At 38.3% G+C, this 15,314-nt stretch overlaps 1 protein-coding gene across 1 annotated transcript in view; it reads right to left on the bottom strand.

Annotated features, from left to right (window-relative positions):
- The window catches only part of CHM (CHM Rab escort protein), a 201,503-nt gene that overhangs the window by 4,899 nt on the left and 181,290 nt on the right, over positions 1-15,314 (bottom strand). Inside the window, exon 14 of the mRNA XM_081222066.1 lies at positions 12,454-12,614. Coding sequence (XP_081078192.1) covers positions 12,454-12,614 — 161 coding nt within the window. The remainder of the gene's footprint in view (positions 1-12,453; positions 12,615-15,314) is intronic.

Genomic DNA, 15,314 nt, shown 5'->3' with positions numbered 1-15,314 from the left:
TTCATTAGGTCCCATGTGTTTATTTTTGTCTTTATTTCCATTTCTCTAGGAGGTGGGTCAAAAAGGATCTTGCTGTGATTTATGTCATAGAGTGTTCTGCCTATGTTTTCCTCCAGGAGTTTGATAGTGTCTGGCCTTACATTTAGGTCTTTAATCCATTTTGAGCTTATTTTTGTGTATGGTGTTAGGGAGTGATCTAATCTCATACTTTTACATGTCCCTATCCAGTTTTCCCAGCACCACGTATTGAAGAGACTGTCCTTTCTCCACTGTACATTCCTGCCTCCTTTATCAAAGATAAGGTGACCATATGTCCGTGCGTTTAACTCTGGGCTTTCTATCCTGTTCCATTGATCTATCTTTCTGTTTTTGTGCCAGTACCATACTGTCTTGATTACTGTAGCTTTGTAGTATAGTCTGAAGTCAGGAAGCCTGATTCCTCCAGCTCCATTTTTCGTTCTCAACATTGCTTTGGCTATTCGGGGTCTTTTGTGTTTCCATACAAATTGTGAAATATTTTGTTCTAGTTCTGTGAAAAATGCCAGTGGTAGTTTGATAGGGATTGCATTGAATCTGTAGATTGCTTTGGGTAGTAGAGTCATTTTCACAATGTTGATTCTTCCAATCCAAGAACATGGTACATCTCTCCATCTATTTGTATCATCTTTAATTTCTTTCATCAGTGTCTTATAATTTTCTGCATACAGGTCTTTTGTCTCCTTAGGTAGGTTTATTCCTAGATATTTTATTCTTTTTGTTGCAATGGTAAATGGGAGTGTTTCCTTGATTTCACTTTCAGATTTTTCATCATTAGTATATAGGAATGCCAGAGATTTCTGTGAATTAATTTTGTATCCTGCAACTTTACCAAATTCATTGATTAGCTCTAGTGGTTTTCTGGTAGCATCTTTAGGATTCTCTATGTATAGTATCATGTCATCTGCAAACAGTGACAGCTTTACTTCTTCTTTTCTGATTTGGATTCCTTTTATTTCCTTTTCTTCTCTGATTGCTGTGGCTAAAACTTCCAAAACTAGGTTGAATAAGAGTGGTGAGAGTGGGCAACCTTGTCTTGTTTCTGATCTTAGTGGAAATGGTTTCAGTTTTTCACCATTGAGAACGATGCTGGCTGTGGGTTTGTCATATATGGCCTTTATTATGTTGAGGAAAGTTCCCTCTATGCCTACTTTCTGCAGGTTTTTTATCATAAATGGGTGTTGAATTTTGTCGAAAGCTTTCTCTGCATCTATTGAGATGATCATATGGTTTTTCTCCTTCAGTTTGTTAATATGGTGTACCACGTTGATTGATTTGCGTATATTGAAGAATCCTTGCATTCCTGGAATAAACCCCACTTGATCATGGTGTATGATCCTTTTAATGTGCTGTTGGATTCTGTTTGCTAGTATTTTGTTGAGGATTTTTGCATCTATGTTCATCAGTGATATTGGCCTGTAGTTTTCTTTCTTTGTGACATCCTTGTCTGGTTTTGGTATCAAGGTGATGGTGGTCTCGTAGAATGAGTTTGGGAGTGTTCCTCCCTCTGCTATATTTTGGAAGAGTTTCAGAAGGATAGGTGTTAGCTCTTCTCTAAATGCTTGATAGAATTCGCCTGTGAAGCCATCTGGTCCTGGGCTTTTGTTTGTTGGAAGATTTTCTATCACAGTTTCAATTTCAGTGCTTGTGATTGGTCTGTTCATATTTTCTATTTCTTCCTGGTTCAGTCTCGGCAGGTGTGCATTTCTAAGAATTTGTCCATTTCTTCCAGGTTGTCCATTTTATTGGCATAGAGTTGCTTATAGTAATCTCTCATGATCTTTTGTATTTCTGCAGTGTCAGTTTTTACTTCTCCTTTTTCATTTCTAATTCTATTGATTTGAGGCTTCTCCCTTTTTTTCTTGATGAGTCTGGCTAATGGTTTATCAATTTTGTTTATCTTCTCAAAGAACCAGCTTTTAGTTTTATTGAGCTTAGCTATCGTTTCCTTCATTTCTTTTTCATTTATTTCTGATCTGATTTTTATGATTTCTTTCCTTCTGCTAACTTTGGGATGTTTTTGTTCTTCTTTCTCTAATTGCTTTAGGTGCAAGGTTAGGTTGTTTATTCGAGATGTTTCCTGTTTCTTAAGGTGGGATTGTATTGCTATAAACTTCCCTCTTAGAACTGCTTTTGCTGCATCCCATAGGTTTTGGGTCGTCGTGTCTCCATTGTCATTTGTTTCTAGGTATTTTTTAATTTCCTCTTTGATTTCTTCAGTGATCACTTCGTTATTAAGTAGTGTATTGTTTAGCCTCCATGTGTTTGTATTTTTTACAGCTCTTTTCCTGTAATTGATATCTAGTCTCATAGCATTGTGGTCGGAAAAGATGCTTGATACAATTTCAATTTTCTTAAATTTACCAAGGCTTGATTTGTGACCCAAGATATGATCTCTCCTGGAGAATGTTCCATGAGCACTTGAGAAAAATGTGTATTCTGTTGTTTTTGGATGGAATGTCCTATAAATATCAATTAAGTCCATCTTGTTTAATGTATCATTTAAAGCTTGTGTTTCCTTATTTATTTTCATTTTGGATGATCTGTCCATTGGTGAAAGTGGGGTGTTAACGTCCCCTACTATGATTGGGTTACTGTCGATTTCTCCTTTTATGGCTGTTAGTATTTGCCTTATGTATTGAGGTGCTCATATGTTGGGTGCATAAATATTTACAATTGTTATATCTTCTTCTTGGATCGATCCCTTGATCATTAGGTAGTGTCCTTCTTTGTCTCTTCTAGTAGTTTTTATTTTAAAGTCTATTTTGTCTGATATGAGAATTGCTACTCCAGCTTTCTTTTGATTTCCATTTGCATGGAATATCTTTTTCCATCCCCTTACTTTCAGTCTGTATGTGTCTCTAGGTCTGAAGTGGGTCTCTTGTAGACAGCATATATATGGGTCTTGTTTTTGTATCCATTCAGCCAATCTGTATCTTTTGGTGGGAGCATTTAATCCATTTACATTTAAGGTAATTATCGATATGTATGTTCCTGTTCCCATTTTCTTAATTGTTTTGGGTTCGTTATTGTAGGTCTTTTACTTCTGTTGTGTTTCTTGCCTAGAGAAGTTCCTTTAGCATTTGTTGTAAAGCTGGTTTGGTGGTGCTGAACTCTCTCAGCTTTTGCTTGTCTGTAAACCTTTTAATTTCTCCATCAAATCTGAATGAGATCCTTGCTGGGTAGAGTAATCTTGGTTGCAGGTTTTTCTCCTTCATCACTTTAATTATGTCCTGCCACTCCCTTCTGGCTTGTAGAGTTTCTGCTGAGAGATCAGCTGTTATCCTGATGGGGATTCCCTTGTGTGTTATTTGTTGTTTTTGCCTTGCTGCTTTTAATATGATTTCTTTGTGTTTAATTTTTGACAGTTTGATTAATATGTGTCTTGGCGTATTTCTCCTTGGATTTATTCTGTATGGGACTCTCTTTGCCTCCTGGACTTGATTAACTATTTCCTTTCCCATATTAGGGAAGTTTTCAACTATAATCTCTTCAAATATTTTCTCAGTCCCTTTCTTTTTCTCTTCTTCTTCTGGAACACCTATAATTCGAATGTTGGTGCGTTTAGTGTTGTCCCAGAGGTCTCTGAGACTGTCCTCTGTTCTTTTCATTCTTTTTTCTTTATTTTGCTCTGCAGCAGTTATTTCCACTATTTTATCTTCCACCTCACTTATCCGTTCTTCTGCCTCAGTTATTCTGCTATTGATCCCATCTAGAGTATTTTTTATTTCATGTATTGTGTTTTTAATCGATGCTTGATTCATCTTTAGTTCTTCTAGGTCCTTGTTAACTGTTTCTTGCATTTTGTCTATTCTATTTCCAAGATTTTGGATCTGGGAAATAGAATCTTGGATCATCTTTACCATCATTATTCTGAATTCTTTTTCAGGTAGACTGCCTATTACCTCTTCATTTGTTAGATCTGGTGGGTTTTTATCTTGCTCCTTCTCCTGCTGTGTGTTTTTTTGTCTTCTCATTTTGCTTATGTTACTGTGTTTGGGGTCTCCTTTTTGCAGGCTGCCGGTTCGTAGTTCCCGTTGTTTTTGGTGTCTGTCCTCAGTGGCTAAGGTTGGTTCAGTGGGTTGTGTAGGCTTCCTGGTGGAGGGGACTAGTGCCTGTGTTCTGGTGGATGAGGCTGGATCTTGTCTTTCTGGTGGGCAGGTCCACGTCTGGTGGTGTGTTTTGGGGTGTCTGCGGGCTTTTTATGACTTTAGGCCACCTCTCTGCTAATGGGTGGTGTTGTGTTCCTGTCTTGCTAGTTGTTTGGCATAGGGTGACCAGCACTGTAGCTTGCTGGTCGTTGAGTGAAGCTGGGTGCTGGTGTTGAGATGGAGATCTCTGGAAGATTTTTGCCGTTTGATATTATGTGGAGCTGGGAGGTCTCTTGTGGACCAGTGTCCTGAAGTTGGCTCTCCCACCTCAGAGGCACAGCACTGACTCCGGGCTCCTCAATTTGGGATGATGTGTTGTCTATTCATGTATTCCACAGATGCAGGGTACATCAAGTTGATTGTGGAGCTTTAATCCGCTGCTTCTGAGGCTGCTGGGAGAGGTTTCCCTTTCTCTTCTTTGTTCTCACAGCTCCTGGGTCTCAGCTTTGGATTTGGCCCCGCCTCTGCGTGTAGGTCACCGGAGGGCGTCTGTTCTTCGCTCAGACAGGACAGGGTTAAAGGAGCAGCCACTTCGGGGACTCTTGCTCACTCAGGCCGGGCGGGAGGGAGGGGCACGGAGTGCGGGGCGAGCCTGCAGCGGCAGAGGTCAGCGTGACGTTGCACCAGCCCGAGGCGTGCCGTGCGTTCTCCCAGGGAAGCTGCCCCTGGATCCCGGGACCCCGGCAGTGGCGGGCTGCACAGGCTCCCGGAAGGGCGGTGTGGGCAGTGACCTGCGCTCGCACACAGGCTTCTTGGCGGCAGCAGCAGCAGCCCCAGTATCCCACGCCCGTCACTGGGCTCCGCGCTTTCAGTCGCGAGTCGCGCCCGTCTGTGGAGCCCCTTTAAGCAGCGCTCTTAATCCCCTCTCCTCGCGCACCAGGAAACCAAGAGGGAAGAAAAAGTCTCTTGCCTCTTCGGCAGCTCCAGAGTTTTCCCGGACTCCCTGCCGGCTAGCTGTGGCACATTAGCCCCCTTCACGCTGAGTTCTCCACGCCAGCCCCAGTCCTCTCCCTCCGCTCTGACCGAAGCCCGAGCCTCAGCTTCCAGTGCTGCACGCCCCGGCGGGCGAGCAGACAAGCCTCTCGGGCTGGTGAGTGCCGCTCGGCACCGATCCTCTGTGTGGGGATCTCTCCGCTTTGCCCTACCCAGGTATGTTGGGAGTTTCTTGCCTTTTGGGAGGTCTGGGGTCTTCTGCCAGCGTTCAGTAGGTGTTCTGTAGGAGTTGTTCCACGTGTCTCTCCCTGTGCTTTGAGGAACATAACACAGTGTCCAAGACAATGGACACTGAATAGATAACCATGCCCAAATGCTGGCTCTGCCACTTAGCAGCGATGTGATCTGGGGAATGCTTACTCAGCTTCTGAGTCTTACCCTCCTTGCCTATAGAATGGCAGAGAGTAAGCCTCTCTATTTGGTAACTGTAATCATTGTTATTAATAATAACAAATTAAAATGTTGAGATTTAAGCTGAGCTTAGTCTGGCAGGGTAAGAGAATAATAAAGTAAATGTGATCTTAATTAACAACAACAAATACACACACATACAAGAAAGTAAATGTGGCAAGTAGCACTGTTATTCTATTCTAAACATATTCCTGCTATTATTTAGATGAATACAGTTCTTTGTTAGATAAGGGTCCCTGCCAGGCTAGGGAGCTTGCACTCTAGCCTACTGGTAAAAGAACATCATTAAAGGGTTTTAAACATATGCTTGTTTTGCTTTAAAGGTTACAATGTCTGTCTGTACCACTTCAACCCTTCTTCCCAAAGTACACGCAAGGTCATCCATTAGGCCAGGAGTTGACAACTATGGCCCACATGCCAGATCCAGTCTGCTGCCTGTTTTCATAAATAAAGCTTTATTGTAACACAGTTACTCTCATTCATTTATCTATGGTCTACAGCTGCTTTTGCACTGCAATGGCGGAGTTGAGTAGTTGCAATTATATACATACATTATATGGGCTGCAAAATCAAAACTATTTGCCATTTGGCCATCTATAGCTGGTAAACTCCTACATCAGGTGAATAAAACTAGTATTTTTGGGATAGGGTGAAGGGTTGGTTAAGCAGAAACTTTTGAGCTTTGATGTCGAGTTGAAAGAAGGGACAAGGAGAGAAAAATAGCTTCTTTCCTTCTTAAGTATAGTTCAAAGTTATATTTTTAGACGTGCCATTTTATTATGGATATTTTGAAAGTAAATATTTGAGATGCCTGCTTTGCTTCCATCCTGGGGTCTTACCATATACATCTTTGCTGGAGACATTTAGTCCCTAGAAGCAGGACTGAGGTCAGACAGAGCCTCTACCTCACACTTTAGTTCCTCTAATGGTCATTGTGTCTGTTATCTCTACCTTGTCTGCCTATAGAAGTTCTCCTTCTCCTTTACTCTCTGCATGCAATCAATCAGCAAATCCTATCAATTTTATCTCTTAGTTCTTGACTCCACCTGTTCCTCCACTAGAGACATAGCCCAGATATGCACCATCTTTCCCCTGGACAACTGCAACATCTCAGAACTGGACTGGTCACTTTGCCTCTAGGGTTCCCCTGTGTAATCCACCTTTATGCTGCCCTTAGAAGGGTCAGTGGAATATGAAATTCTGTTTATGCCTTTTTTGGCTTAAAACTCTTCTAACAGGATAAAAATCCAAGATACTTATTATGTCAAACAACACCCTTCAGGCCTATCTTCTCTGGTCTCATCATCTTTTTCTTCATCCCATCTCTGCCTCTCAGGCTTTTTACTACACTGTTACCTGTTTATCGGTACTTTTTCAAACATACCATGATGTTTACACCCTGGGCTGGAGCAAATGCTATCAATTTGATTGTCTATCACTTGGATGAAGAATTGTTACTCATCTTTTATATTCTTCCCTGTAAGGTTCTCTGACTCCTAGATACAACTCATGGCTCCTCTATATTACATTTATACTTTTGATATCATTCTCTTATTGCATATACCACACTGCAATGTCATTTGTTTACACGTTTTTCTCCTTTACCAGACAGTGATTCATCCAGGAATAATGACTGGGTTTTAGTTAACTCTGAATCCTTAGTGCCAGGCATGGAGTAGAATCTCTCTTTCTATCTCTCTTTTTATATATATATTTTAATATATTTATATATAATATATATATATATATATATATATATATAAATGGAAGAACTTTAGAAACTGTATATTATACAAATGTTGAATATAAATATTGTAACAATTATTATTATTACTATTATTATTACTGTTCCTCTTACTTCTACTCCAATTCCTCTGTATCTCACACCTAGTCTCCCTTTTGCCACCTCCCTCTAGGATAGATTTTCTCCTGAACTCCAGTCCCTGTGGCTAGATCCCACTCGACCTGTTTTTGTATATCCCTGTCATGAACAATGTGTGTCCTAAGACTGCCAAACAATTGCAGGTTGCTGCCCTGCTTTTATTTGTGTTCTACCTGCTTGTGGAAATGCCACCTTCAGCTCACTGCCATTGGCCCTCTCTGATGCCAGTTTCCTACAGCCAGACTCCAGTCTTTCCCAAGTCTCTCCTTTTTCCAACTGTTGGAACCTTTTAGGGTCAACTGCCACTTTCTGGAAGGTCTATCTAATGCTTCTTGGTGAACTTCATTTCATTTGTCAACTAAGCCCCAGTTCTGAGAGTTGTCACCAAGAGGTTGGTTCAGAGTACTTAACTGTCAACTTTTAATCTTCCTTGCTCTTTTAAAGCCAGAAGCTAGCTTAAAGGGTAAAGACTTTCATGTGGTTAAAATAATTAAAAAGGGCTAGTTATATTGTGAATTAGTTTCCTTATATTGGGAAGTACAGAGAGGACACACTGAGTTATTTAGATATTCCTATGTTTCTTAAACATACATCTACACAAAACAACTATTTTGTCAATCTAGCAGTTTAATGTATTTAGGATGTATCTGCATTAACGAGTTGAAAGTAGCATAGTATACAAGATGAGTGTACAAGCACTGGGGTCCTACAAACTTGAGGTTAAATCTTGGATAAAAAATGTAACAGCTATGTGATCTCTGGAAAAGTTATTTAGCCCCTTTGGGGCTTAGTTTCCTCATCTGTAAAATGGGGATATCACAGATACTTACCTCATAGGGTTGTTGTGAGAACCAAATACAATAATATATATGAGATGATTAGGACAATGCCTGGCATATAGAAAATGCTCAATGAATGGAAGCTTCAGAAGATATGACACCTAAAATTGCCCTCTCCCTCAATGGCTTGAGAAAGTGAATGCTACTGCACTATGTGAGCAACTTCACAGTTCCTACGACCTATAAAGCTGGTGTTCAACTTACAAATTATGTACCAAAAGTCATAAGCAAGATGCTGATCTGTCCATATGAAAAACATTCTACATGGTGGTTAGACTGCCAGCCCAGTCCACATCAGCCAATATAACCCATTTCATACCTTAAGTATAATACAGAGTACAGTACTATTTAACTATTCTTGCTACCAAGGCAGTGGCAGCTCCTAGGCAATGGGGGCTCCTGAAGAAGGAGGGAGCTATCACTGGCTTGGGAGTATAGACAAGTAGGGACTATAGACCAGTCTGTTCATCAGTATCTGTGGGTAAATGAAACACTCCCTGTATTAAGAAAAGAAATATCTATGTCAGGTTCAGAAAAAAACTGGAGTAACATAAACTACAATAACTAGCAAGTCACAGAAAGATTCACATAATAGGGAATGTCATGGTATGCTCCTGCACACAACTTTAACTTGTGAGTAATAAACAGATCAGATTACTTTATATTTTTAATATGTCTTCAAATCATAAATAGCTTCATATGAACACAAGAGAGACAGGTCTATGTTATTCAACATCTATACATTTACAAATAAGAAGAGCAGATGCAAACTTGCCAACTAGCAAAATGAAGCATTTTATTTCAAAAAAATAGAGAAAAAGAAAAATGAAATCCGCAGGTACTTATGTTTCCTACACAGGCAAAGCTTAGGTGATATTCTGAGGGCTTTTAGAGACAATTTCGAAAACAGAGTCATCAGTTAGTGTTTGGGATGAACACAGCATGACATACTGGAATTAGAACAGATTTTATCTGAATAAACTGGCTATTTTTAAAATGTTATTATTGATGCCCTTTAAAGTAGGCATTATAATATTTCTTCCCAAACTGATGTGAGGTTAAAAGCTGTATAACAAATATAAACCTACTTATAATTAATAGTATACAACAATTAGCACCCCAACTAGCACTATTACTGTTTTCTTCTGTGAAAACACTGCACTCAAGTCTATCTTCTTGGGAATCAATATCTCATGATAAAATTATCCTTTAATTATAATCTTTTAGCTTGCAGTTTAGATCATATTAGCACTTCATATTAAGTCCTTATTTAAGGCCTTCCATTTTGGTTAAAAAAACATTAAAGTTCACTCAGGAATAAAGTTACCTGGCTGATAACTTGCTGGTAATTTCTTCTTGGAAAAAAATGGACCATCAAAGTAAAAATGACTTGGCCATTTTAAGCCATAAATGTAGATATTGAACCATCCTGAGTTCCTATTAAACTAACAGAATAAATGATGGATGAGAGATGTGACTTCCTATTTTTGTTTGTTATCACTGATTAAATATGATTATCCTGGATCACCACTAGACTCTGAAGATGAGAAACAAAGAATCTGGTAAAAAACTGTAAATGTATAGGTCATAGCCTTGCTGCTATGCCTAAAAATTAGATTAAAGGCTCAAAAAGGCCATCTGCTCCTATAAGATCCCTACCACTACTGGGAATGAAACTTCCATCTGTGGTCTTAGAACAACGTTAAATTATCCATTTATTGTTTCAATAAACAGATGAGCCAACTATATTGGTGAAAAGTTTAGACTTATACCTTAAAAAACGGTATTTTCTGCTCTTCTCTTCCTGTCAAGTGCAGAAAAGTGTGTTTGTACATGCATATGAATTTTCAGCTTAGTAGACTCATAATTCACTTTTGGCATTTTGTATCACCTGCCCTGTACCTATTCATAGCCCTGCCCAGGAGTGCTGTCACAAAATTCCACCTTGATTTAACATACTCCTCAGCAGCTATTATAGTAGCTTTGGGACACCAGCTTGTGTCAAAACATTAAAGGAATCATGTTAATTGTGAAAAACTATATGTTCTTTTCCATCGTAAGAATGTGCCTTAAAAATGTTCCATTTTAAAAATACATTTTGTCTATTTAAGTCTTCTGCCCATTTTTGGATTGGGTTGTTTGTTTTTTTGCTATTGAGCTGCATGAGCTGCTTATAAATTTTGGAGATTAATCCTTTGTCAGTTGCTTCATTTGCAAATATTTTCTCCCATTCTGAGGGTTGTCTTTTAGTCTTGTTTATGGCTTCCTTTGCTGTGCAAAAGCTTTTAAGTTTCATTAGGTCCCATTTGTTTATTTTTGTTTTTATTTCCATTTCTCTAGGAGGTGGGTCAAAAAGGATCTTGCTGTGATTTCTGTCATACAGTGTTCTGCCTATGTTTTCCTCTAAGAGTTTGATAGTTTCTGGCCTTACATTTAGGTCTTTAATCCATTTTGAGCTTATTTTTGTGTATGGTGTTAAGGAGTGATCTAATCTCATACTTTTACATGTAGCTGTCCAGTTTTCCCAGCACCACTTATTGAAGAGGCTGTCCTTTCTCCACTGTACACTCCTGCCTCTGTTATCAAATATAAGGTGACCATATGGGCATGGGTTTATCTCTGGGCTTTCTATCCTGTTCCATTGATCTATCTTTCTGTTTTTGTGCCAGCACCATACTGTCTTGATTACTGTAGCTTTGTAGTATAGCCTGAAGTCAGGGAGCCTGATTTCTCCAAAGAAGATATACCGACTGCCAACAAACACATGAAAGAATGCTCAACATCATTAATCATTAGAGAAATGCAAATCAAAACTACAATGAGATATCATCTCACACCAGTCAGAATGGCCATCATCAAAAAATCTAGAAACCATAAATGCTGGAGAGGGTGTGGAGAAAAGGGAACACTCTTGCACTGCTGGTGGGAATGTGAATTGGTACAGCCACTATGGAGAACAGTATGGAGGTTCCTTAAAAAACTACAAATAGAACTACCATATGACCCAGCAATCCCACTACTGGGCATATACCCTGAGAAAACCATAATTCAAAAAGAGTCATGTACCAAAATGTTCATTGCAGCTCTATTTACAATAGCCCGGAGATGGAAGCAACGTAAGTGTCCATCATCCGATGAATGGATAAAGAAGATGTGGCACATATATACAATGGAATATTACTCAGCCATAAAAAGAAACAAAATTGAGCTATTTGTAATGAGGTGGATAGACCTAGAGTCTGTCATACAGAGTGAAGTAAGTCAGAGAAAGACAAACACCGTATGCTAACACATATATATGGAATATATGGAATTTAAGAAAAAAAAACAAATGTCATGAAGAGCCTAGGGGTAAAACAGGAATAAAGACACAGACCTACTTGAGAATGGACTTGAGGATATGGGGAGGGGGAAGGGTAAGCTGTGACAAAGTGAGAGAGAGGCATGGACATATATACACTACCAAACGTAAGGTAGATAGCTAGTGGGAAGCAGCCGCATAGCACTGGGAGATCAGCTCAGTGCTTTGTGACTGCCTGGAGGGGTAGGATAGGGAGGGTGGGAGGGAGGGAGACACAAGAGGGAAGGGATATGGGAACAGATGTATATGTATGATTCACTTTGTTATAAAGCAGAAACTAATACACCATTGTGAAGCAATTATACTGCAATAAAGTTGTAAAAAATAAAATAAAATAAAATAAAAATACATTTTGTATGCCTTACTAGTTATACGCCTTTTGAAATGACTCAAGTTTACAGAGGAAAAAGTTTGTGTATTCCAAAATACAATGATAGGCCACCATTTAAATGAGAAGCAATGTTTCTTTAGAATACTGGCATTGTAAATCCATTTTTCTGAATATGTATTTCTAACATCTTCTATCTTTATTCCCACAATGGAACTCATAAATAATCTCTTGTAGGTCATCATTATATTGAAGAATGTGAAAATATTTGATATTAAAGTGGCTTTGTTGTTCACCGAGAAAAAGTTTAGGGGCAAATTGCAGAGATGTTATTAAATGAGAGAGATGCTTTTTAAGTTTCTTTTCACACCTCCTAGAGGAAAAAAAAACAATTCACTTTGCCTACCACACCAACTTCCTAACATAAAACCAAGGAACACCAACAGCCTTACCTGTTTGACTGCATTATCATTTCCTAAAGCACAGTCTGGGCCAGAGCAGACATAAACGTTGGATGGTAAATCATTATATGAGTTCCTGCTGACGTCTGAAGAATCTCTCATATTGAAGTAAAGAGCCCACAGAAGTCTTGGCTTTTCAACTTCTTCATTTTCTAAATATAGACATAAATTTTACTTACATCTAAAGCACAACATGCCTCTCAATTACTACAACATGTAGCCACTTGCTAACAAAGCTACCACTATATATTTTAGTAAATCAGAGCTTTGTATGTAAACTATAGTAAATCTGTATCCACACACTCTAATACATGTGTATATTTCAAGCAATGATGGCTTTTCAACCTAAGACAAGTTAGATTTTAAAAATTATTTTGATTATTAGTAAGTTACTTAGATTTAACTCCAATCATGTTCCCTTGGATTTCTCTTATTTCTCAACACCACTATGAAAGCACTTATGATCACATTCATCTTTAAATTATGCCAATGAAGTGAGAAGTTAACATAAATTGATTTTCTTATGTTTCACATGGATAAACCAACTTAAACAATTATAAAGTAAGTCAATACTATATACAGGATTATGAGATGACCAGAATAGAGAAATCTATAAAGACAGGAAGTAGGGGAATTCCCTGGCGGTCCAGTGGTTAGGACTCAGTGCTTTCACTGCCGAGGCCCAGGTTCAATCCTTGGTTGGGGAACTAAGATCCCACAAACTGCGTGGCATGCCCGCCCCACCACCCTCAAAAAAAAGACAGGAAGTAGATTAGGGTTACCTAGGGCTGTGGGGGAATTGAGCGTAAGTGCAGGTTAATGGCTAATGGGTATGAGGTATGGGTTTCTTTTTGGAGTGATGGAAATATTCTAAAATTGACTGTGGTGATGTTTGAACAATACATTTAAAAACATTGGATTTTATACTTTAAATGGGTGAATTGTATGGTATGTGATTCTCAATAAAGCTGTTATTAAAAAATAGTATATACAGGATTAAAAATTGGATCCTAACTCACTAACACTCTGTCCTACTAGATTACAAAAGTAATGCCAACCAACAAACAAATAACAAAAATATGATTATGAGACTGTAAGTTGTTTTCAGTGCACATTCTCTCATTTACAGCAAGCATCTATTATGTGTTAGGCATCAGGCTAGGAGCTGGGGATACAAAGATGAAGTAGACTTAGCCCTTATTCTCTTGCTCTTTCATGCTCCCTAATACAGAGCCTAGCACATAACAGATGCTCAATGAATAATTTCTGAACCAATTTTAATTTTGCTTTCAGGTATAATCAAAGCATCATGTGCTTATTAAAAGATCCAGCCCTCTTAATCTCAATACCTAAAGCCTAATTCTTGCTATCTTAATAATTATTTCTATGCCTCTCTTCTTTAGAAATGTTATAATTATATTTTCTTTGGTTGAAAACAGAAAATATTGCCATTAATATATTTATTGACTACAGTGTTTTCTTAGCCTGAATCTGAAGAAAAATTCAAATGCTGTACAATGATAATAAAGGATGTGCATGATGATTACCCAAGACCATAAGGCACCTTGTGAATCATAAAGAAAATTCTAAAGGTGTAATTATCTAGTTAATTAACTCTTACTGGTAGATTTATAATCAGTGTAGAAAAGTTAGCTAACTGCAATCTTCAGTTAAAAAGAATGTCCCATTCCCCAATTCAGGACAAATAGGTTTTTTATTATACTTAATTTAAAATATCTCCACTACAACAATACCAAATATGTTCTTTTTCTAGTTCATCCTGAATAATCCATAATTATTAATGTGATAGGATGAAGAAACTCTGGATGAAGTGATCCTTTAAGATGCCCCTTTCTAATGCTAAGATCTATGAGTCTAAGGTATCACTAACTTCATGTAAAGCACACAATAGGTGGCAAAACCTACTTACTGACAAAATAAAGGAACATAAGACACTCATATTTCACAGCTAAAACCATATGGCTCTTAGTAAATTTATTGGTGAGCTTAGTTTCAGTAAATCTTACAGGAAGATAGTTAAACATACTGCCTATCACTTGTGAAACCAGACTCTAGGAGCATTGCAGAAAAGTGAGCTAAGGTCTGGAAGTCCTTTAATATTGCTCATTCCATTTCTAAGCATATACTAAGAGAGCTTATCTTATATTTTATGAAAGTTCCAGCTCAGAGAAGGGCTTTCACTCAGTAAAAGTTGGGGGAAATGAATAATTCAATTATAGGAAAGAAATTTCATAGAGGTTGAAGATTTGAAAAGAAACCGAGAGGAAGATGAAAAGTTGACATAGGCTGAAGATAAATGCTCTAGATACAAGGGAGTTATCGGGCTTTGACCTTAAAATCCTCAAAAGAACATGTAATTGCTTCATCTTTCTTTGAAGCCAGCTGGAAGACAGAGAGATAGCTGGAAAAATAACATGCAATTGTGCAGTGCAAAATTGTCAAAAAATTATTAAAGCTGTCGAGGTTTGGCTAGGAATACATCACTTGGCCAGAAATAGAACTGGTTTTCTGTAATAGCTCATTTCATTCAATTAGATTGTGCAAAGGACTAAACAAGTAATAGGTAATTTAGAATAAAATCTTGGGCGAATTAAACTGGGGCAAGTACAGAATAAAGTAGGCTGAAGAAAATCAACAGTGGCACACCAAATAAAAGCAACAAATAGTCCATAGCTGCATGCCATGTTTAGGGAGAGAGTGAACTATTTTAGCAACATAGCACAGTAGCACAAGACCAAGAGAGTAGGAAGACTGCCACAGCTGTGACCTAGACTGGACACAACAAATACAAAAAGGAATTTACATAAGGCATTTTACTTCTCAGCTCAGTA

This window comes from Mesoplodon bidens (assembly GCF_964165515.1).
Source record: "Mesoplodon bidens genome assembly, chromosome: X".
Classification (NCBI taxonomy): Eukaryota; Metazoa; Chordata; class Mammalia; order Artiodactyla; family Ziphiidae; genus Mesoplodon; species Mesoplodon bidens.
The sequence above is the reverse complement of the archived record's forward strand: the minus strand, read 5'-3'. Positions and strand labels throughout refer to the sequence as shown.